A 26279-nucleotide genomic window follows, 5' to 3' on the forward strand; every position below is an offset into this window, starting at 1 on the left:
TCATATGAATCACATTTTTATTCTCCATCACACAGATGGCAGTTGGTGTGTATGGCATGAGATGCCTGAAAGCTAACACCCTGTATGCATTATGGTCTGGGGAACATTTTTGTGGCATTATCTGGGTGACCTCATCATTCTGGAAGGTAAAGTGGATCAACACAAGTATACATCTATCCTTGGGGACCACGTCCACCCCTACAGGCAGTTTGTTTTTCTTCGGCATGATGGCATCTACAAGCAGGACAATGCATCATGTCACACAGGTTGCAGTGTAGGTTCATGATTCAAAGTGCACCAGGATGAGTTTACTGTACATCGGAGGCCCTCAAATACCTCAGATTAGAATCTGACAGAGAATCTGTGGGACCAGCTCGATTGGGCCGTTTGTGCCATGGATCCTCAATCTATTGCAATTGGCCATGGCACTGGAATTGGCATTACTCCACATCCCTGTCAGTACCTTCTAGAATGTCATTGACTCTCTTCCTGCATGTCTTGCTGCGGTCTGTACCATGAAAGGTAGTCATCCAGACTTGTAACAGGTGGTCAGATTAATGTGACTGGACAGTTTATATGTCTTCACATCTACGAAAATAATACTATGGCATATTAATATGATTTTATAAAGAGTAACTTAATGACAAGGATTGCTATTGAAAATAATATACAATAACCACTCACAGACGGTACAATGGAAACAATGGAAGACTTGAAACGCCATGTTGGAATATCAACAATATTAGGAAAAGGATGGATTGCTATTCACCATAAAGATGACTCGTTGAGTTGCAGACAGGTACAATAAAAAGATTTTTTCACATTATAGCTGTCTTTGCTGAAAAAGGCTTTGGCCAAAAGCTACACTGTGTAACAGTCTTTTTGTTGTGCCTGTCTGCAACTCAACACATCATCTTCACAGCGAGTAGCAATCTATCCTTTTCAAAATATTGATAATATACTTGGAAGTTAGTTACAAAGATTGCTGACTAAAGTGGTATACGTGGTATGTAGGGGATGAAAACAAGGTAAAACTATAAAACCAGACTGTTTATTTGTAAAGCAAGAGTAAGGACATCTCAGTGTAATAGGTGCATAAGAGGAGGAAGTATTGTTTTAAACAGGTTGCTGTGACCTAATACACATAGTACCTTAGGAAACAGAGTAGGTGTACCAAGGAAGGAGGACCCCACATCTGTGTTGAGGTAAGGGAAGGATTTGGTACACTGGTATACCACCTCTGTAGTAAAGGAAAAGTGGTGACAGGAAAAGAGAAGAAATGTGCCTGAGGAGAGAGATGTGAATGATAATTTTGATACAGGTGAATTATTTAATATTTGAGATTAACTCCAGTGCTGTGGTGAAGGAAAGTTGTCTGAGTTGTGAAAGCTTGATATATGTAATTAAACAGTCAATTATTGAAGGTAAAATAGTGTCTTGAGTTTGTATGCTTGAGATGATGGAAGTTAGGAGATAAAAGAATTATGATGCACAAGTTAATTCTGCTTATATTGTTATGAAGACCACAATGTAAAATTATTGTAGAATGTGTCCGCCACCGTACCTGACTGGACAGCATGCCGGTTTGTCATGTCAGGGGGGGCCTGGTTTTATTATCATTGTAGAAAGTTAAGGAAGCCAGACTCTGCTGTGTTCTCATAAAAGTTGAATGTTTTAAAAATTCCTTCTAATAATGATGTCTAGAAAGAAAATTATTACAACTTTATTGCAGTAGCATTGAGAGGCAAATTCTGTAGTGACAGAACAGCATTAGGTGAGAAATGTAGGCACATTAAAACAAAGGTACTGCAGAGGACGTTAAGGTCAAATATTAGTCATATTATGAAAATATTGTGTGCAAGGATAAGTGCATTGTCCTTTAATTACAACTGATACATATTTACTTTGAATTGATAATCATAGTGATACATTCACAAGGAAAAGCATAGTTGATAATATAAAAAGAAAACATAGGTACCTTACAGATGTTTGCCATGTGAATTAAAGCAAAGTAGCTGTATTTACCATTCCAGAAGAGTTATGTATATACCTACGTATTCTTACCTATGGATGAGGTTCATGAACAAAAAATGATAAAACAGTTTTTTTGTTTTATTTGCATATGGAGAACCATGCCAAGGGATGACGCATATCTTCAGGCTGGGATAGCGACCACAGTAACTTTGTAAAAGGAAGTACATGCATGGCATAAATACAGAGGGACTTCAATTTTACATTCTCTGATTTTACATTTTTCACAATTCTAATCCATAAATTCGAAGCCCATTTGAAAAACCCATAAGATCAATGCTAAAAATTCCCTGATTTTATGTTTCTTCTAAGTATGGTTTACCTTGATTTGAGTTCTTATTTGACGTCTCACTTGACTTCCTATTGACATTTGATGTGACTGAACAAGTTATAAGTGGCCCAAAAGACAGATGGTTAGCATCATGGGTGGTGGCGGAATTAAGGGAATAATTTAGGCCATTGTAGAGAGGGGAGATGTGAGAGAGGAAATTCTGACATAAGCCACGATTGGTGTTGCAAACACAACTTGCAACATTTTGATTCACTGTGCAACTATGATACAACTACTGCTAGGTTGCAGCTGTAATGTAAAAGCAAGACAGTTGAAGCAAAGTGTTCCGGACTGAGCCAATACATTAAAAAGGGGCCCAGCTACCACCTGTTGTTGTGCCACTTATAACTCAGACACATCTTTTTGCATCTACTTCTGATGTACTGTATTCAGTAACAATATCAATAGTCAACCTTTTAAATTCAAACACTGAGTCTTGAAGCATGTGCTCAGTCATAATTGAGAAAATGTCACCCATTTCTGGCTGGCGACTTGTTAAGTCACCCAATAGTCAGTGCAGCCACAACACCACCCTAACACATGTAAAATGAGCTCGCCTACTGGATGTATGGAGAGGGGGAATGACTCTTCACTTATGAGAGTGCAGGTAGGGGTGAAAGCATTTTGTGAAGGGCTGAAAATATACTTTTTGTGTGGATGATGTGCCATGACAGAGATGTCACCTGGAAATAGAACAATAAATTCGCAGTAGCATATTTTAAAAACTTTTGTGTTCAAATTTAACATGATACAGTTGCAACAATCACATACACTACTCATGAATATACTTTACACCACACACTGTACATCGTAAAGATTGGCAGCAGGGCATGGAGTGAAACTGCAGCACTCTCAATTGGAGAAGTAAACTTTTTTTTTTTTTCCATCTCTGTTTCTCTCATCAAGATTAAAATAAGACTTTAACTGTGGTGAACATATGAAGTGTGGCTCATAAGAAAAGCACTTAACAATAACAGCAGTAGTGACAAAGTATGTCATTAAGCAGATGTCTGCATTTATGCTTATGGCTATGCTGCTGTGTTGTTTTTGGTTTAATTCAACATGTTCATCAACTGTTGCTTTTTCTGGGTGAACACAAAGGATGATCTCTCAAAAACATGTGTTTTGAACATATAATTTGTAGTCATAGCATGTCGGAAAACAGCTTGATTACCGTGTACCCAGATACCAGTTTCAATTTTTTGATGAGTTTTTACTTGCTCTTACACATCTGTGATTTTTTTATGAACTGATGAAATTCATTACCACACATTATCGCACAAACATTTCATTGTCCATTTAATTCCCTTCACTAAGTATCAAACCAACTATTTCTTTAGAAGGGGGAGGGGGGGGGGGGCAAGCAAACCCATTTATTGATTTTATCTTTCAGAAAACCATTAATAATACATGCATATCGATAGTGTGGGAAGGCGTGTTGGGTAATCAGCACTATGTTGTTCTACAGAGAGAAACAACTCATTAATACTAATAAGGACCCAGTTTTATATGTCATGCTCATGATAACAATTTTGTTGCTTTAATTTTTAAAAAAATCATATATCTGGGAAGATATTGTTCTATTTTATTCCTACTTTATTTTGAGACCATTTATGAAAAGGAGTTCATATTTACTGTAGACTGCAATATCAATCAGCCAGGGAGAAAGCTTTTGTTATTATCACTATTTTACAAACACTGTGCATCATATCTTAATGAAAAAAAGAAAAACATTATTTGTTTGAAAAAGAAGAAGGCATTTACTTTGTTTTTATTATACTAAAAAATTTTACATGCAATTTACATGCAATTTCCTTTCTACAGTTCAGGAAACAGATTCTTTCATGACATCCATAACATTAATTTTTCCAGTCCTGTCTTGATGAACATGGAGGAGGAGTAGATGGATGAATCTCAACTGAGCCATTGTTGATCTGAGGCAAGTTTTAAGTTGTCTCAAGGCGCTGAATGACCTCCCATAGGATGCTGATGATACTGGCACTGTCAGAATCAGGTTGATGAGGCAAATAACTTCCTGAAAGAGTTCGTTAACCCTACCAGATTCAGCAATAAGTTTTATTGCAATAGAGGATACATTACATGGTTGTATACCAGTCATAGTGGTTCACAGCATTTTGAGCTGTGCATGAAGCCTATCCAGGTTAAAATCTGTTGCATGTACTCCAAGCCATTTTTCCAAATGTCGTGTAGGTGGGGGAGTGTTTGGAAGGTCTTAATAAGTATCTCTTCAGGATGGGACAGCCACTCTTGGTTGAACCTTTGATCAATCTCATTCAGGAGATCAAAATATCAAACAAATCTTTCCTAAATTTTCATTCTTGAGGCAATACTTTGAGAAGGGAATGGATGGTATTTCTCTATGTTGCAACTGCACTGGTATTTTTCTTGGCCTTGATATATTTGGATCTTTCACATTTAGGTTTTTACAATAATCTTTGGATTTCTCTAACAGGATATCAAATGCTTCCATAGTCCTAGGATTTGCCAGAGCTACTTTTATAACTTCTACAGAATGTTTCACTCTAGCTGCATTAAACTTTGGATTCTGTAGAGATCTGGCCAGTTCCTCACACAGTCCAAACAATTCAGTTGCTACTGTTATATAAAAAATAGTTTCAAACTTTTTGAGCCCCTTCACATAGCCACGCAGGCCTGACTTTCTTTCATCTCTAACTGAGCTGGGTACATCCAATATTTTAGTCACCATTTTCTGGACCTGCTCATAGTTTTTCCTGAAATGTGTCAAAGATTTTATTCAGACCGCCAATTGGGTGGGACACATTGGAATCAGTCGTTGAGCTATTGGGTTTCGATTCATCTCATTGACACCAGATGGTAGTACAACACATGCATACACGTTTTTTTCCCCTTTTTGCTGACTCTGGAATTATATTTGAGATGTCTTTCACAGTTATCAGTACATCACACAATGGCTCAAAGCTTCTTGAAATTTCGTGTAGTGCCAGATCCAAACGATGATTACTGCAGTGGATGTAACAACTCTTTGGCTGGCCTTGGAGGAGTATTTCCTTCACAGCTTTGTTCCACCCAGACATATTGGTTGCACCATCGAAACAGTGAGCATGTAGAAACTCAGTTCCTAGTGACAGTTTTAAAGGGATGTCTTTAATGGTAGTTGCCAGTGTTTGCGCCTTGGAGACTGGCGGACTATATAAACTCAGAAAAAGTTCTTTTACTTCGAGTGTCTCAGGGTCAACACAATGTACACAAAGAGTGATCTGCTCCTGCCCAGCGACATCCATCACTGAATCAGCCATAATTCTTTCTTGTAATTCTTTCTTTGCATTATATTATCATATTGAGACTGGCCACTGTCATGGGTAATGCTAATACAAATGATCTGAAATTTTTTAGTGAAATTCCTTGATAGATTTTTGTGACATTGTACAGTACCACACCTAAAATAACGAAATAGTAATAATCTTACATAAATATCAGGCATGACCCATGGGGCAATGTGAACACAGAAAGTTAATGAAATGTTAGATACTGAAGTTTAAAAATGATGCTACAATTCACTAATTCTATGTGTTGCAAGTAAGAGGAAGCACTGTAAACATTATTGGACATCCATATAGTGAACTACCAAACAGGGTGCAAATCAGACCTTAAAGCAATACTGCATTGAAAATGGAAGAACATTAACATCAGACATAACAAACAAACTTGCACAATTCACATCAAATCGATGGCGACTTACGACTTATTTAAAAAAAAAAAAAAAAAAAAAAAAAAAAATAATGTGTACTACCATATTTGTTCAGTGATGAACTGCCATATAAAGCACTGTGTTTTTGTGTTTATTTGACATTCAGCTTTCAGTTGTTAAATTGATTCAAGAAAACAGAACAGTGTTTGTACCATTACATGTAACATTTTTGGTGAAACTGGTGTGAAATACAGAGAATTAAAATCTTGTTTTCTGTGTACAAATGCTTGTCTCAGTGGCTGTATAACAGGCAAGTATGAAGCCACACTCGCAGTATATTAAAACTTCTTGCCAGAAGTGACTGTTTATTTTTACTTGCTGTTTTTTTTGTGACAAGTTTTATTGTGAACACTGACTTGCACTATAATATTTTCCTTTCATAAGCTAATGAAAGGCATTAATATAATTCCAAGATGTGGCATATAAAAATATCTCAGTATTTATTGTACAGAGAACTACCCATTTCTTTGCATTATATTATTTGCTGAAAACCTTGTTTCAGTACCTTGAACTGTTTATGTGTAGTGACTTGTCATGTGGCACTCTACTTGATGTGCAGAAACTTACCATGTGAGGCGTATCAGCAACACACATAATCCATTCACTCAGCATTGGAAAGGTACAGCATTCCTACCACGATAAAAATATTACTTTGGTATGTTAGCTTCAGTTAGTATGCTGCAATGCATGAGCTAAAGAGCACAAAACATGAAATAATCAGTGAAGTCATTCTTCACTGCAAATTCTTCAGATTACATTCAATGAGTTATGGTGCTTCATTTATCATCATATAAACTATGACTAATAACGAAAAGGTAGCCACTTCACGGCCAAGCACGTATTTCCAGCTATAATATATCAAATTTTTTATGAAATCACATGAGAAATGCTGCACAGCAAAAAGAAAAACCCCATGCAAATCCAAAAACAGTAGTTTTTTTAATTTTTGCGTGCAAATAGTAAAGCATTTTCTGAATAAACTAATTTCAGAAAGGGATGTAGCTTTGCCTCATTCATATAAAACAATGATCCATTTGACTGAAAATTCACTTTCTGCTTTGGTTTCTCTGTGTTGCAAGGCAAGAAAAAGTTTTCCACAAATAGTCTGCAACAGTAATATTGCGTCTATGATCCAGGGATAAGAAATTGCAATAATTAACCTGGATGATAAACCAGTGCATACTAGACTTGAGGATAAAATTATCTATAATGCCACAGTAAACTGAGGGCTGTTTTTAACATGAAAGACATTCTCTAAGCAATAATTGTCACAACTGATTTGGTTTTTTGTTTGGTCCTGCCAAATACATATTGCACGTAGGGTGTACTAATAATATAGGACATGTCAAGTGAAATAACACAAAGTTATGTGAGGATTTTATATATCTTACAAATACTTATTTTCTATGAATGATTGATTGAGGACAGTATATTGATTGCATTGCTTAACTACTATCGCTGAGTAGACTATGAGAAATATGGCCCCTAAATACAGCAGCAGGTGTCAAATCATGAATGTATTATGTATTCCTATGAGACATAAATGGGGGATATTTCTAACTAGTCAAATTAATTAAAATTTTCATATTGAAATGTGAATGTAGTGTGTGTTATGAACTGTGAACTTGACAACAACTTGGTATATAGTAATGTTCCCGAACATACATCTCACTTTTTGATCCTTCAACAGCAGTGGACTTTCTCTTGCTGTGGAATAAAAGGATGATCTACGTACACTGTCATGATGCCTAATTTCAGGACAAGCTGCAATGGGTTATGGAGTGATTTTTTTGCAATACTACACGTAGCTCAAATGCATGCATCCAAATACTAGTTTGAAGTGTGGGGACAATGCACCTCCTGCCCCCCCCCCCCCCCCCAAATTGAAATGCCATTACTTTACTAAGACAGATGGATTGCGATTTTTAATCATATATGCTAGTTACATGTGTTCTTGCTCATATTTTGGGGGTTTTAACATTTTCCTCAATTCTGCATTTTCCTCAATTTTGCGTTTTTTGAGTCTGGACCATACGAAAATGTAAAATAGCAGCTTCACTGAATAAGAGTTAAACTGGAGAAACATGAAATCCTTGAAGTTAATGCATGAAATGATGACAATGGATGTGACAAATGAACTTTTTATTACACAGTCATTCTTTTTATTTATATACTTGTATGTAGTAATTTTAGTTGGATATTCTTTTTGGACATTTGATGTTACCTGAAGGTACCACATAATTATTCAAGAGAAGTAGTTCCTGCAGCAAGGAGAGCACTGACAAGATGAATTCTAGTACTGCTGCATCCAAGGCATTGGTCAGCTAAAATAAGAAGAAAAGCAGAAACATTAAATGTCCATTGAGTGAAATATGCCAAACTGAGCAGAAACACTACAAATTTACTTGTTTCAAATCAGTCTTTTTTATCTGTTCAGTCTATTTGAGTTTTGCTCATTCTTGAACAACTTCATTTGAATTATTGCACATATTTGTTTCATGGGAATAAATCCATGGTCCAAGGTTTTTCTGCATGATTTTTCGTCTTCCAGTGCTAGAGATACCATCAAAGGCTTTCATGACTCAGAAAGCTGTTACTGATCTTCTTTCTCTCTGTAACAGCTTTCTGGGTCATTAAAGGCTCAGATTATGTTGCCTTCATTGGAATATGAGTTGTTAGACAGAGAATTATGCCTTGGTCCATGGCCTGATGCCTATAAAATAAATATCAGCGATAACTCAACTGCTGGCCTTGAAAGCCTGCGTTCTATAATTCATTTGAATTGACAGTATCAAAGCTGTTTCTCACATCAGTGAAAAAGAGTTCACATTTTATAAAATTGTTGAAGCTTTTACAGCCACTCTTTGATGTGTTGGCTTTTGGCACTTGGCGTCTATAGCCTGTGGTTGTTTAGTGGCCTTTTTGGTGTATCTCCAGCATGATTGGTTAGTATTCTCAAAGGTTCACCCTTTGTTCCTGGTGGCAGTCTGAGCAAGGTGTCAGACAACCACCACTGAAGAACAATTCTTTATAATGGTACTTATTTGTATTGGTAGACTTTAATCGTTAGACAAGTGCCAACAAGCAACTCATCAGTTTACAGTTTTCTGTTGATCTCACTCATTCTTTCATTATCATGTCAGCACTCATTAATTTGCCTTTCCATAGTGATATAGATTATTCTGTAGCATTGACCATGCATAGCTTTTAACATTTTATTAGTGTCATTTAAAAGGATTTTAGAAGCATATAAGAATAACCCCCCCCCCCCTAATACATGTGTGCATGCATCTATTAATTGCAAAAGTGTTGTTATTCTTGTGTGTATATGAACCGAGTGTTCCACATTCGTGCACATGGTCCATAAAAAAGATATTTGTGGAGACTGTAGAGCTTTCAGTGGCCACACAATTCCCAGCTCCTACACTATACCTAATGTGATTGTTTTTAACAGTAACATTAATAATGCTAAAATATTCTGCATGATAGACTGAGCCAAGGCATTTTCCCAGTTTATTCCAGTTTACCACAGTAAGTATTGGGCAGTAAGTAACACTAGTATTTTACATAGCATTAATGATATTAAATTGTGCTTAAACAGAAATTTTTTTTGTAAAATATTTTTTGAAGTAATAGTTCCATCTTGTTTTCCACATGATGATATTGTTATGGAAGTGTAGCACCAGCCTTTCAGCTATTTTTCTCTTCTGCTCTGTCTCTTTTCTGTTTTAAACTGTTTGTGTTGCTACGTCTCTTCCATGTTCTTTAAGTTTAAAAGTTTGGATTAAAACATCTGAGAAATCCAAAAATATTGAAAATAGTTATGAAATATATTTAATTTGTTTATTGAATTATGTAGCAGCGTGATGGTATTCGACCCTCTCTTCCTGTTTTGCTCTTAAGTTGAAATGAAAACTTATCTCTCAGATATACAAATACTTAGTTTTATCTGTTCAGTTTGAAATGTGCACATATTTATGAATCTATAATAAATGCAGTTATCATATTAACTGCAGTCTATTGACATTTTCAGGGTCAAGAGGTAACACCATATCAGTTAAAAATGATGTCACTTCAGACAGCTATTGATGAAACAGAACAGAAGTCTGAGCATTTGCAGCAAGTGTGGATAAGACAGCAGAACAGAGTTGTGAGTTTGTCAAAGAAAAGAAATGAGCAGCAACATCAGCTGAATATATTACAAAAGCGTAAGTAAACATATGTAAAAATAAGTATCTTATCTGAAAAACTTTTGTCGGGTCATTGGTGATAGAAGAGAAGGGAACAGAATGAATCTTCTGTTTTAATTGTTCAACTGGTCTAAAAATCTTTAGACAAAGGGCACAAGATATGTTTGAATGAATGTGAAGAAAATAAATTAACTATAGGCTTGTTTAAGGAATCATACTGGTGTAAACTATGAAAAATCTAAATTGATACAGCCAGTTAATGATTTGAACCCCTCTCTGATTGGCTGCACATATTTCATATTTGTCACAATAACAATGCATGGCATGAAGGGATGAGAAAGGGGGGACTTTTGGGGTATTGTCTCTGCTCACATTAAGGCTATTATATGATTTTTTTTAAGTACCATACTGCACTCTGTACACGGGAATGGTTGTATCACATTCCAAACATGATTTGCCAGACCAAAGATGCAACTGCTTCAAAACCTTGATGTCATATGCAAAGGTAATATGTTCTCTGTAGAAGTGAAGAGTACCGACCAACAAGTGAAGAGTACCGACCAACTAACAAGATCTTTCGTAGGGCTCAGTGAAAGTTCATGTACTCGTCACAGATTAGTGTTTACAAAATGTCACCATATTTTTAAAGAGAGGTAAAAGAAATTGTGTGACATACATTCCTGAACACCACAAGTTGTTTCAGCAAATCCACAACAGAATGTGGAACAATAAGGAAAAGTTTTGGATGAAATGGGAATGCCCAGTTACTGCTTCACTGTAATATTAACATTGTTAGCTTTCTTGTGCAGAAGACATGCTTTCTTGTGGCCCAAGATTTTCTATGTTTTTATTGTGATGTACTGATCCTACAGTTTTTATTGTGGTGGCACACTTGTGTAGAAGGCACCATAAAATCAGCCAAGTTCAAAACTGTGCATTTCACATGTTTATCTACATACATAAGTTGACTTCATGTTATTCAGTCTGTACATTGAGCAAGCAGTAACAAAAACTGAGGAGAAAGTTGAAAAGGGAATTACATTTCAGGGAGATGAAATAAAGACTCTGAGACTTACTGATGACTTTGTAATTCTGCAGATTAAAGAATGAGACACTAAAAGTATGTGGTAGACAAGTTTTGGTGTTTGTCACCAAAATACCTCATGATGTAAAATGCAGATTGGTAATAGTAAAAAAAGCATTGGTGGAAAAGAGGATCTTGTTTACGTGTAATATAAATTTAAGTGTCGCAGGTGGAGGGGATAAATATTAGAAGGAGACCGAGGGATGAACATAGTAAGCTGATTGAAATGAATGTAGTTTAAAGTAGTTATTCAGAAATTAAGAATGGTGCACAGGATAGACTAACATGGACTGTTGCATCAAACCAGTCTTCGAACTGACAACCACAATAAAAAAAAATAATCCGTATCCAAGTTTTGTGTAGGTTTTGAACTTTAAAAATCTAGATTCTAACATTTTATGCACAATCTAGATATACTGTTTGTGTCCTTTTCACATTGTTTTTCAATGATTGTTTAAATACTCATATGGTTGTTGTCAAACAATATGTTTTTTCAAACACTGAATGCAGTGAGAAACATAATTAGTACCATATCATCAGTTGTGAACTACATTAGTACTTCTATAAATTTTGGCTGTAGTATCTTCCCTCAGACAATCGTTCATGCTGGTTTTTACACCTAAATCTTCATGCCTCAAGATGTATTTCTGAGAATTTGTGGAACCTTAAAATTGTTGTGTGTGTAATGTATTTTGTAATTAATCAATGGTGTGCAGTCCTGTTGTTTATGCTAAAAATGCTTCAGTATCTCTTTCTGAAAATTGGTTCTATTTATTTGCTTATGTTGTCAGTGCACTATTTCCACTTTTTTCCATTGACTGATCTGCTTATTGTATGCCAGTATTTAAGATTTAATATTATGGCATAAATGTAGCTACCATGATGTTGATTTCTGTGGCATTATTTTGTATTTCGTGCACATTATAACTTTCATATCGCATTAAATTAAATGTCCTTCTTCAACAGCAGTTTATTGAGCACAGAAAACATCTGTTTGAGACTTAAAGTTAAATTCAATGAATCAGTAAACTTTATTTTTCTCTGGTAATAATGCAAATCAAACAGTGAAAACTCCAGGTTGGAATAGCAACAATATAAGAAGAAGGTAGATTGCTACATGACACATTGAGTTGCAGACAGGCACAATGGAAATATATATTTGTTTGACTACCAACCAGCTGCCTGCCAGCATAAATGGCCACTGCCATGCTGTGGCCAAGAGCAAAATAGGTCACCCTATGGCACAACATGGAGCTGAACATAAAATGCTTGACTGAAATGGTTGCTTCACTGCATGAACCATCTAGGTCCTTCCCTCCTCCACCAGCTTTTCTGAACTGTGCATATGGGAGTTATCCTTACAACACATTCTCCACACCTGAAATTATCCTGGCCTCAACCCATAGTGACTACTGTCCCGACAACCTCTACCCAACATTTTCCACCTCCTCTGTCCTATCACCTCCTCTCTATTCTCATCTCCCAACCTCTGCCAGTGCAATTACTTCACTCTCCCCTTCCCCACTCCTCTCCTTTTTTGTTCTCAGTTCCACCCTCCACCCCCCCCCCCCCCCCAACTCCTCTCATCACCTTCCTGCTCCATAGCCTCCTGATGTTGCGCCTGTGGGCAGTCTACTCCCCGTATGCTCCACCAGATAGTGCTCTTCTCTGTTCCTATACCCATAACCTGCTATCCCTTCCCCTTTCCCACCCCCTTCAGATTGCTGCTTCCATTCTACATGTCACTTGCATTCTGGTCCGAGCTGCCAGAGATGGCGGTCATGTGTACATAAGGTATGCTTGCATGTGTGAATTAATTTGTGTGTGTTTTCTTTTCCGAAGAAGCTTTGGCCAAAATCTAATGTGTAAATCACACAGATCACATTCTTTTGAACCAGAGATTCTGTTTTTAAAGGAAACTTGCTATCCTTGTTACATAATATATCCTGAAATTTATAGAGAAGTATTGAGATCAATTTAAAATTATTTGTTTACTGTTAAAAAATGTACCAGCCACAATGCAACTCTGCTGTTAATGGCATGAGATGAGCTGGATACTGTGTGTAACAGGAAATCACTTTGAGTGCTGTCAAGTGATTTTAAGCTGCTGTGAGTGAGTGTGATGAGAGAACTACCAGCAGACTCTTAGCAGAGATACCAAAGGTCTGTTTACAGGCAATACACATATTGACTTGAGTAGTGTGTTGGTAGCAGGACTAGAGGCCTTGTACAGTGGAAGCAAGAACCCAGGAGAACTCAGTGTATAGCATCCATCCTCATAACCAACACATCTGAGTTGCTGTCTGCCACTGAAACTGGAACAGAGCCAGTGAGGCACATGTCAGTTGTTGGGAAGTCTGCTATGTTCCTTATCAGGGGGGAAGTAAACACTAAAGGGTAGAGGTTTGTTAATTGTTGGCAGTTCTAATATATAGCAAATAATGGCACCCCTCTTGTGTATGGCAGCAAGGGAAGCAAAGGATCACCTTGTGCACTATGTGTATATTGCTGGAGGCATCATTCAACATGCTGAAAAGGCCGCTACAGTAGCCATTGAGGGAACAAGGTACAACCAGTGCAGATTGTGGTGCAAATTGACAAGAATGATGTTTGTCTTTTGGATTCCTAGATAGTGCGTATTGTGTATTGAACTGGGAACCTAGAAATGATGGAGAGGCTTTGTCCCACTGTAGCCTGCAGTGGTCCACAACCCCACAACAGACCACAGCAGTCAACCCACCCCACCGCCACCCCACACCAAACCCAGGGTTTTTGTGTGGTTTTGCCCCCAGTGGACCCCTCCGGGAACGTCTCATACCAGACAAGTGTAACCCCAAATGTTTGTGTGGTAGAGTAAATATGGTGTACATGTATGTGGAGACAGTGTTTGGGCAGCAATTGTTGACATACTGTAACTGAGGCAGAGGCAGAGGCAGATGGAAAACCATGTAAAAACCATCCACAGGCTGGCCAGCACAACGGACCTTGACACAAATCTGCCGGGTAGATTCATGCCAGGGACCAGCACACCTTCCCACTCGGGAAGCAGCACATTAGACTGTACGGCAAGCTGAGCAGGCCTCCTAGGTAGTACCTGAATTATTCCAGTGATTGGCAAAGAAGAAGACCAACCTTGCTGACAGAATGTTAAAGAAGTTTTCAATCTACAGCATTGTTCCCAGACCTGATTGTGACCCCCTGGTTCTAAGCTTGGTAGAAATCTTGAACCAGAAATTTCAGAGGTCCTGTGACAGGCTAGGCTGAATCTTTCTAGACTATTGCCATAAGGTTGAAAACAGTAAGATCTCCCTAAATATGTCAGAGGTGCACCACACATCAGAGGCTGTTACGCAAAAATGATGTATGTGGGGTGCACACAACATTTTCTTTTTACATTAACCAACTCTCTGCCCAGTCCAGATAATAATGCTGTGAGAGATCCCAAATTTTAATGTAAGATCCAAAGAAATGTCCTCCATGAATGGGACGATTAAAATCCTAGTGACCAACAGCTGAAGTATCTGCTAGAAAATCGCAGAAGTGTCAGAGTTTAAAGCACCCCTCGAAATCTGTGAAGATCATATAATAGTAGGTACAGAAAGCTAGTGAGATTTTTGGAATAAACTTTAGTGTATAAAATCTTAAAAACATGCTTCATAACTTCCATAAAAAAACATTTCATGAGAAGGATAGATTGATACTAACCACTCATAGAGGGCATTGAGTTGCAGACAAACACAATGAAAGGGAGGATAGAGGGATAGGAGGATAGGGGTTGGGGGAAAGTGTTGTGCTGCCTATGAGAGTGAGAGTCTGCAGGGACATGATGTGTACAAGATAGGTCTACTAGATACAGAGCTGGGATGCTGTGCTGGGGGCAGAAGGTGACAGAGGCGAAGGGGGGGGGGGGGGGGGAGGGGGACTGAAAAGGGAGAGGAACAAGAGAGAAGGGTAAAGACTTGGTGGGTGCATTGGCAGAAAGAGGGCATATATAGTGCATGAGTGGGAGTGGGAATGGGATAGTGGACTGGGACTAGTGAAAATTGAGTTTAGGGCGAATGCAGGAAGGGAGGATATGTTGTAGAGAGAGTTCCCAACTGCACACTTCAGAAAAACTGACGTTGGTAAGAAGGATCCACATGAAGCACTCAATGAAGTGACTCAGGTCATCAGTCACATTTACTTCTCCTTTGATGGCATCACCTACAAACAAATCCTTGGTAAAGCAATGGGCGACCACATAGCACTATCCTATGCCATACCAGTATCCTATGCCAATCCATTCTACGTCTATATCACACTTTACATGACACCATACAGTGTTACCATGCACCACTAATAGTCATTTCCTTTTCTGTTCCACTCACATATAATATAGAGTGAAAGAAAAATGACTGTCTGTAAGCCTCTGTATGAACCCTTATTTCACTTATTTTTGTGGTTCCATTGTGTCTGGGTGCAGGCGCAGGGGGACCTGACCACAGTTCATGAACAGCTGAAGATGCTTGTGGCCATTGTCAGCCATATGCAGGCTGTTGCTTTGGGGTGTGGTGGCAGAGGAGAAACTGATGTGTCACATGAGATACCTCAGATGCCATTTGTTTTACACACAGGTTCTGCTGTTGGGAAACCTACCAGCATACTTTACGTGGTGGCTCTCCCTCACTATAGGGTGAGTAGTGAATTGTTAAGCTGTCACCTCACTTGAGGGGTGAGTCAGTATGGAGACTGACAATCTTTCCTTGCCCATTCACTCTGTGAGTGGACAGGTGGCTGCTCCTTTAGCAGCGTCTGAGCAGTCACACAGGGAGAGGGGTTTACTAACTATCAGAAGCCCCAATGTTAGGCATGTTATGGAGCCCCTTAGGGAAATAACATCCATGTCTGGAAAGAAATCCAGTCTGCACTCGGTGTGTCTGCTCGGATGCCTCACCCAAGATGTGGAGGAGGCCCTGCCCACAGCTATCAAGGCTGCACAGTGCATTAGTGTGCAAGTTGTTGCTCATTTTGGCACCAGTGACATCTGTTACTTGCACGAAATGTACGTAGACAGCAGTAGAATCATTATGCAGTCAGTGTCAAATGCCAGTTCTCTAAATTTCCGTAATAGCGAAAAGAATGTCGTCTTCCCACCAGGGCTTCCCATTTGAGTTCACAAAGCATCTCCATAACATTGCATGCTGATCGAATCTACTGATAAGAAATTGAACAGCATGTGCCTGAGCTGCTTCAATTTCTTCCTTTAATCCGACCTGATGTGTGCATCCCAAACAATTGGGCTGTACTCAAGAATGGATTGCACTAGTGTTCTCTGTGCTGTCTTCTTTGTAGATGAGCTACACTTTCCCAAATTTCCTCAATTAAACATAGTCAACCATTTGCCTTCCCTACTATCAAACAGATTCGCTCCTTCCATTTCCTATTGCCTTGCAGTAATATGACCAGAAATTAATGAAAGTTACTGTATCAAGAAGCACACCAGTAGTGCTGTTTTCAGCTGACACAGGATTGTTATTCCAAATCATTCACATAAACTTTTATTTTTCTACATTTGGAGTAAGCTGTCATTCATCACACCAACTAGAAATTCTGTCGGAAGCATCCTGTAGCCTCCTACAGGCTCTCAATGATGACACCTTCCTGTACATCACAACGTCATCAGCAAACAGCCATAAATGCTGTTCACACTGTCCATTAGACAATTTGTGTGTATAGAGAACAAGTGGTCCTTCCACACTTCCGTGGGGCACTCCTGATGATACCCTTGTTTCTGATGAGTGCTCACCATCAGGCCAATGCACTGAGTTCTACTAATTAAGAAGTCTTTGAGCCACTTGCATATCTGTGAACCTATTCTGTGTGCTCAGACCTCTGTAAACAGTCTGCAGTGGGGCACAATGTCAAATGTTTTCTGGGAATCTACAGATATGGAATCTTGACTGTTGACCTTCATCCATGGTTCTCAGGTTGTCATGCAAGAAAAGACCAATCTCAGTTTCACAAGAGCTATGTTTTTTAGATCCATGCTAACTTGTGGGCAAAACTTTTCTGTCTCGGTAAAGTTTATTACATTCAAACTCAGAATATGTTCAAGAATTCTGCAGCTGATTGATGTTAAGGATATTGGTCCATAATTATGCAGGTCCATTCTGTTACCTTTCTTATATACAGGAGTCACATGCCCTTTCTGCAGTTGCTTTGGACTTTGCATTGGGTGAGAGATTCACAATAAATATGATCTAAGTAAGAGGCCAGTACTGCTGAGTATGCTTTGTAAATCTGAATTGGAGTTATTGTTTTTGTATTGGGATTATTTGTTTTCAACTCTTCCAGTTGCTTCTCTTCACCAGGAATGTCTATTTCTATGCCCTCCATGCTGTAGTCTGTGCAACAGTCAAACAATGGTATGTTTATATGATCCGCCTACGTGAATGAATTCTTAAATGTAAAATTTAAAACTCCAGCTTTCCTTTTCCTGTTTTCTATCATCACTCCAGGTTGGTTGATGAGTGACTGGATAGATCCCTTCAGGCTGCTTTGTGATTTTACACATGACCATAATTTTTTCAGGTTCTCAGTGAGATCTTTCACTAAAGTGTTGTGGTGGTGGAAGTTGTTGTAGGCTTTGTACATCAATCTTCTTATGGACATACAAATGTCCACTAATGTTTGCCTGTCAACATTTGCACATTATTTTTTAAAATGAGTGAAACAAGAGTGCAACAATCTCTCCTCCCTGAGCATTTTCTGAATATTATTATTAAACCACAGTGGTTCACTTACTTGGCACACACACCACCAGAGCATGATTTACAGTCAGTTTAAACTTTGTCCATAATTTATTTATGTTCATCATATTAGAACTAAATGGCGTACATTCATTGTCTCAGCAGGATGTTAACAACTGCTTATCTACTTTTTCTAGTGTAAATCCTCTCCTAGTCATCTTGATGGATTTATTAATCCTAGTAACCATCATTGCTGTAATGACATTATGATTCCTAATCCCTCTTTCTGACACCATTGATAAGGTCAGGCCTGTTTGTAATTGCGAGGTGTAAAATATTTTCATTGTGTATGGTTGTCTCACTAGTTGTTCAAGGCAGTTTTTGGAAAATGTGTTCAAAAGTACTTCACAAGATGGCCTTTACTTACCACCTGCAAGTAATCCATAGATGTCCCAGACAGTACTGGATAGGTTAAAGTCACTCCACCTAATATTGCATAATCTGGGTATATCTGCATTACTGAGCATAGACTTTCTTTGAATGATTCTACAAGTGTTTAGTGGAATTGGATGTATGGTAAAAATGTCCTGTAATTAACTTTAGTTCACTTAGACCTGCTAATTGTGTCGAGATAACTTCACTGCCTGACTGAATTTCAACCTCAATAGGCACAATAGTTTTGTTGATAGCAGTGAACACTCACCCTCTTATGGTATCTAATCTGTATTTTCAATACATATTCGATGCCTCACTAAATACTTTGGAGCTTTGTATTTCAGGTTTCATCCAACTCTTCATTTCCAAGAATAATTTGAGTGAGACAACTTTCATGGAGAGCAATGAATTCAGGAACGTTGCTATGAATTGTTCAACATTTACTGTTAAAATTTGGGCAATCGAAGTGTTTTTACTTTGTATGCAATCTGATTTCATTTTCTTCCTATCAACTGGCGAGTGTTCATCAAAGGACCTTAAACTACTGCCTATCCTAAAAAAAAATCATGTGCTCTCCCAAGTATTCTGTTACTTGAGTAACTGTTTCCTTTGTGTAGTGCACCCCCAACCTATGAAGGTGGGCCATACAACTCTCCACTCCATAATGCAGGTCCAGAATTCTGCAGCCATGACTGTCACAGAATTGACGGAGCCTTTGGTTGAGACCCTTCAGTCAGTTTCAAACCAAACTCTGATTGACTCTGGGCACAATGCTGCAAATTGTGAGCTCTTCTTGAACCCTGTGAGTGAGGCCAGCAGTCCTCTTCTCTTCTGCCAGCAGCCCCAAGGAACTGAGGATTGCCTTGGAACCCTAAAACAGGTGTCATTAGTGCTGCCCTGAGCAGCAAATTACAGGCTACTGCACCCTGCACCCTCAACAGCCATAGGCAGGGCCTCCTCTACGCCTCACTTGAGGCCCCCAGCAGGCTCTCTGAGTGCACATTGGATTAATTTCCACCCCTGGATGCTATTTCCTTAAAGAGCTCCATAACACGCCAAACACTGGGGCGCTCAGTAATTAGTAAATCCCTCCCCCTATGTGTCCGCTCATACCCTACTAAAAGAGTGGCCAGCTCGCCACTGACAGGGTGAACGGACAAATCCAGACAGCCAGCCTCTACATTAACTCTCCACTCGAGTGATGCAACTGCATAACAGTCTACCATTCGCTCCGCAGTGAGGGTGTATCTCTCACATTGAGTACACGGGAAGGTGTGTCAACAGCAAAGCCTGTGAGCAAAACGAGCAACACCTGAGCTGTCCTATGTGGCGTGCTAGTTTCTCCACTGCCAACACACCCTTAAGCAACGGCCAGCTGATGGCTGACCATGGCCATAAGCATCTTCAGCTATTCACAAATTGTGGCCAGTTCCTCCTGCCTCTGCACACAGCTCTGACGCACTCAGGTGGTTCAGGTTCATTGTTGGCATCTTTGAGATTTGGATGAAGTCCCTTCCATACAGACTAGTCACCCATGGCCGTCACAGTCCCTGCCAAAATATACCAAGAATCTCAGTGGGGCCTTTACAGACCAAAATTATCCTCCATAACATTGTTCAGGAACCTGTATCCTGTGCCTTGTCTGTCCAGTCTTCTACCAACTCCCGCATACCCACCATCTCTCGTGACTCAGTATCGTCAAGGACTGGACCAAGATACCAACTACCTCTCATAGTATCCTGAAATCAGGAATATCCCATCCACTATCTTCCTGACCTCTCCCACATTGATGATCCACCTCCCACTGAATGTGTACAATATTTTTATCCATCCCTACTCCACTGCTGCTACCAAGCTCTTGCCTCATGGCACGTCTCCTGCAATAGACCTAGATGCAAGATCTGTGCCATACATCCTCCCACCACCGCCTACTCCAGTCTTGTCACAGGCATTTCTTATCTCATGAAAGGCAGAGCTACATATGAAAGCAACCATGTAATCTACAATTTAAGCTGTAAACACTGCGCTACTTGCCACATTGGCTGGAGACAATGGCCATATTTCAGAAGAAGTCCTTTTGGCCTGTCTCTGACTCAGTGCCTCGTCCATGTGGCGAATAGCACTTTATCCTTTTCATAATATTGTTGTTATTCCATGCTGAACTTTCCAGCCAGTGTCTGATAAAAGACTTTTTTTTATAGATATACTCCACAAGATGTTACAATCCAGAAATCATCATCTGGCCAAACTCTTAAAATTTTTCGTGGTGAGATCTAATTGTATATCAGAAGGATAGGTTAATGGTAAATGGAAGTGTTATTTATTTGTTGCATTACACCATAAACTCAAATCCATTGAGACTCAAATTGAAGTTGCATGTGAGACTATTTGGCCAAGAGTCAGTATCAACTCTGGGCAAAAATTTATAATTCGGTCCTTCTACCAATTACCAAACCAACTGCCACATTTAACCAAAACCATCAGACAGAAAGTCAATTTTCTAGTAAAAATGTTTCAGACTTTACTGTCATCGTCCGTTTATTAGAATAACTGCAGTTTTGCAAGTGGCTGCTGAGGCAAGACATCCTGCAAAAAGTAGTAAAAGCTTTCTCTGAACATTACTGAGAACAGGTATTTTGGAAGCCCACTCATGATGAGAATGTATTAGATCTAATGGAGAAAGGCCCCTGACCTCTTTCAGGATATCCATTGTAAAACTGGTATCAGTGATGATAATGGTTGCCGAAGTAGCAGTTTAAACAAGTAGGAATATGTTCAGTAAACTAGATAAAAAGGCATTTATGTCATATCAATAGGAGTAATTCAAAACATTTAGCTCTGGACAGGAGCATGTAGATGAATTGCACTTCTACTGTAGAAGAATAGCTAACCAAGCACTACATAGAAATGCTCCTGGTCATTACAGCTGCAACACTGTGAAGGCAGCATCCAATAAACATCATATTGGTGAAGAGTACTAGAGGTTTGGATATGCAAAAGATTAGCATTTCAGGGCAATCACATGAAATTGGTAGGAGCAATGTCATCTGCATTATGTATATAAGGAAAAATTACATAGCAGTTTTCTGTTAGAAAAGACGCTTGAATGTTGTTTATTTGTGAGAAGATGAAATATTGTCTGTCTGTGAGAAGATCATGATGTGCCATGCATAAGAAGGAGAAACACCTACCAGCACATATCAGAGTTTGACAGTGACAGGATCATCGCCCATTGAGACAGTGGTTTATCATTCTGTGATATTGTTGCTCTCATTTGTGAAGATCCCATGACTGTAATGTGAATGTGGAATCTGTAAGTTACGGTGGGCCATACTCAGTGCCCTGCAGGATCTCATTAGCCTCTCATGACTGGCACTTAAGAGATCAGACAAATTGTTTGTCCTGCCATACAGAAACATACAGCCATGTCACATACTTTTGATCAGGAAGTGAGATTGTTTGCAGCAAGACAAGTATCCATAAGGATGTTGTGACAACATCTGGAGCCCATGGACTATTAGCATGATGACCATTGTTGAATCACAACACTGGACACAGGAGTGGCACAACATCAACTTTTGACATGAGTCCTTATTGTGCGTGGTGGACGCCCCAAAGAGAACAAACATTGCTGTATTACTTTAGTTGTCCATGCAGTGCTCTGGTTTGCATAGCTGGTAATGTGGCCAGCAGATGTTACATTTGTGACATGTTAAGGCTGATGGCTGTGCTCTGTCTTTGAGGTCTCTGTGACGTTATCTTTCAATGAGATAACACAAGAATGCATGTTGCCTATGCTGTCCTGACCAACCATGTTACAAAAGGTGTTCAGCAATTGCCATAACCAGCATGTTGTCCTGATTTCTCATAGACTGAAAGTATCTAGTCAAGGGTTATTAAGAGAATGGAGTGGCACTATTCGCCAGCCACTACAATTCATGTGCTCCAGCATAGAGTTGAAGCAGACTGGAATGACATACCCATGTTATCATCCAAATTTAGATTCAAATTACTTCAACAAAACTTTCAAAGTCTTTGCAATAAGCACAATGAGTTGGACACCACTGCAGAGATTGGTAACTGTGATATTTCAGTTATAAGTGAAAACTAGTATACAAATGAACTAATTAGTGTATGTCAGCCATTCCCCATGGTCTTTTGCACTGCTGTCAGCAGAAAAGAGAAACGTGGTGGGGTAACAATCTTTGCTGTGTAATAGTTATAATGTAATAGATTTAAGTACTTTCAGCAAAGAGGGTAAAACAAAACTAGCAGTAATTAACTACAAGTGAGAGAAAGAGAAATATTATAAATCTATATAGATTTGCCTGCAGTAGGCTTGAAGTTTCTGTGAAATTCTTAATGACTAACTTGTTGACATAGACAGTAAACACTGCAATACAAATGGCTGGGTTAACATCGTCATAACTGGAGATATAAACACTGACAACATGCTGTCTGCTGATTCCAGTTGAAAAAGTAATGTTAATACCAGGTCAGTTTAGTTTAACTTTGTTGATAAATGAGCCACTAGAGAGATAAATAGCAGCAAATCATGCATTAATAACATAAAAAGTAATAACTAACATACCTCAGTACACCAGTTATGAAGCTTGCCATTTCTGACCATCATGGTGGTCACCTACTGAAAGAAGCTTAAAATCATTATGTCAGCAGTGAACAGAAAAAATTATGTCACATGAAGGAACACCCATGATGACACTGTTGAAAATCTCAGCTGTATGTTAAAAAGTTTACAATGGGATGGAAACAACTGAACTACTTTCAGTAAATTTGCATCAGGCTTTTATTATTGCTTCAATATCTCATGGTCAGAAATAACTTTACAATAAATGACTGCAAAACAATGCAAAAAAAAAAAAAATCATGATGTGAGAACAGTGAAAGAAAAACTTAAGAGTTTTCCAATGTACAATGCTAAAAGTTGGCAATAGTCATAGACTAAAGGCAGAATTTAGGAACTATCATGATTATTACAAAGCTCTACTATTAGGAACTAGAAGTAAATAAGTAGCCATGATGTTAAGAAACTCAAGTAAAACTGGCACAGCTGCTTGGAAAGTTATAATTTGCTTTAGGGATTGGAAGGACTAGGCTGCTAGTGACCTTACAATCAACTTTAGTGGGAGTGTTGTCAGATCACAAATGTTTATAATGAGTACTTTTCTTGTGTTGATGACCACTTCAACTATCTTCAGCAGAGATATAATGGAATTCCAGTTAAACAATGCATATACTTTGCCCCAACTGACAACAAGGAGATAAAATACGTAGCTTAGTCACTAAAAAATTCAATATCAGCACGCTATGATGGGTTCGCTATCAGCATATTAAAAAGGTCTGTAGACAATGTGTCAGATGTCAAGGCCACAACAGTAATTTATGTAACTGCATTATGTAGTTTCCCAAATAATCTAAAATAGCACAGATAACCCCAACTTACAAGAAAGGTGATAAATCTAAAACTGAAAACTATTTATGCATCTCAATCTTCCCTGCATTTTCTGAGGTAACTGAGAAAGTTATTTACATCAGACTAATGTTATTCCTGAGTCTACAGAATCTAATATTGTAAAACCAGAGTGGCTTGATGAGAAACAAGTTAGGTTCAATAGCTGCAGCACAGATAATAGACAAAATAATAACTGCCGTAGAGAGCAAAGAATATGTTACTGGAGTATTCATTGATCTTATAAAATCTTTTGATTGTATTTCAATGAAAGCCACCTAAATGTCTGTGCTTCAAAGACTGCAGTAATGGAATTTAACATCAGGAAGTAGAATTTGATATGAAATTATCCACAGAAAAATTCTGGAGAATGATAATCCAGGGCAACATCAACTGGGACATGGATATAGATTCCTTAGCATGTAATGTGTGTAAAAACATATTTGCCATTAACATGATTAGCAAATATTGCACAGATATGTATGTGCTAAAAATAAAATATCATTCATTATTCTCATCTAATTTGAAATCTGCAGTTGAAACATGGGGTGCGACAACACAAAATAACCTAAACATGTTACTGACACTGGAGAGGAAAGCTGTCAGAATTGTTTGTGGTGCCAAACCCAGAGACTCATGTCGGAAGCTATTCCCAAAATTAGGCATAGGTAAATCTATGTACCCTGTCTAGTCACATTAATATGACCACCTGTCTGAAGTCCGAATAACCACCTTTTGCAGTGCACGTTGTTGCAGGATGTGCAGGAAGAGAGTCAGGTTCTGGAAGATACTGACAGGGATGTGTAGCCATGATGACTCCTGTGGCATTGCCCAGCTTTGCTAGGTTTCTCTGTTGAGAATCCATGGCATGAACAGCCTGAAAAAGGTGATCTTACGAATTCTTGATTGGGTTTAAATCTGGAGAGTTTGGTGGAGTAAACTCATCCTGGTGCTCTTCAAACCGTGAACATATGGTGCAAGCTGTGGGACACATTGCTTGTCCTGCTGGTAGATGCAATCATACCAAGGAAAAGCAAACTGCTTGTAGGGGTGGACATGGTCTGGGAGGACATGGTATTCAACGATAGAGGCAAACGGTTGTTGATTAACTGTGCCTTCCAGAATGATGAGAACTTCCAGAAATACCACAGAAACATTCCCCAGACTATGACGTCCCCTCCTTATTTGCTTTCAGACATTTCACACTGTACACACCAACAGCCATCTGTTCAATGGAGCAGAAAATGTGATTCATCTGAAAAGGCCAACAGTTGCCACTCAATGGATTTTTAGCTGTGGTATTGGCAAGCAAATTCTAGTGAACAGGAGTCAACATGGCTGCATGAACTGGGCACCTGCTGCAGAGGCCCATATGCAGCAGATATCACTGAACAGTTGTTGAAGAGACACTGCTGGTAGCCCCTTTGTTTATCTGGACATTCACCTGCTATCTTTTCGCAAATATACATCTCCACAACCATCATTCATCTTTGTCATATATTGCCTGTGGTCCACTATAGTTACCTCGTCGCCAGTTCTGGACAGTATGTTGTAACCACGGTAGCACATGAACAGTTCATGAACTTGGCCGCTTCAGAAATGCTTCCTTTCTTGTCCCAAAAGCTAATGATCATGTCCCTTATTACGTCAGATAAATTGCTTTATTCCATCAGATAAATTGCTGCGTTTCCACATACAACAATGACTGCACTGTTTTCCACATCCCCCAAGACATTTTATATATCTTCCACTGCTAGTGCTGCCATGTGCCATCTGTGAGTGGTTACTGCAGGTTGCTTTCAAACATAGATGGTGGTCAGATTAAAAAATTTTTTGCAATTTGTAAAATGTGATGTTATTGTGTTTGAGGTTTGTTTCTAGAAACACAAAAAAAAAAAAAAAAAAATGAAATCAATTTGCAGTACTGGTCTTCAAATTTAAGGATAATGTGCTATACTTTATATGCTTTGATGCAATAATTTTTAAATATTCATATAAAAAATGATTAATAAGGCAAACACATACCAAACCAATTATTTTTATTATTATTCTTGTAGTAGAACTTACTTGTTAATACAAAATCACCATCATTAACAGATTGGCAGTTGTATTTAGATGACTCTACACAAACCCAAACAGCTTTGCAAAAAAATTTGCACACACTGTTTCCAAATCTCTATTTACTGGAATGTGGTACTTGATGATCATTAATGTAGGTTTCCTGTTATCAGTTCTTGGGTGGTGTCTCTTTGGTGAAGA

General features: G+C 38.6%; 1 protein-coding gene across 1 annotated transcript in view; it reads left to right on the forward strand.

Annotated features, from left to right (window-relative positions):
* The window catches only part of LOC126154773 (coiled-coil domain-containing protein 40), a 241992-nt gene that overhangs the window by 157896 nt on the left and 57817 nt on the right, over positions 1 to 26279 (forward strand). The window contains exon 6 of the mRNA XM_049916184.1: positions 10147 to 10321. Coding sequence (XP_049772141.1) covers positions 10147 to 10321 — 175 coding nt within the window. The remainder of the gene's footprint in view (positions 1 to 10146; positions 10322 to 26279) is intronic.

The sequence above is a fragment of the Schistocerca cancellata genome, chromosome 2 (genome assembly GCF_023864275.1).
Source record: "Schistocerca cancellata isolate TAMUIC-IGC-003103 chromosome 2, iqSchCanc2.1, whole genome shotgun sequence".
NCBI lineage: Eukaryota > Metazoa > Arthropoda > Insecta > Orthoptera > Acrididae > Schistocerca > Schistocerca cancellata.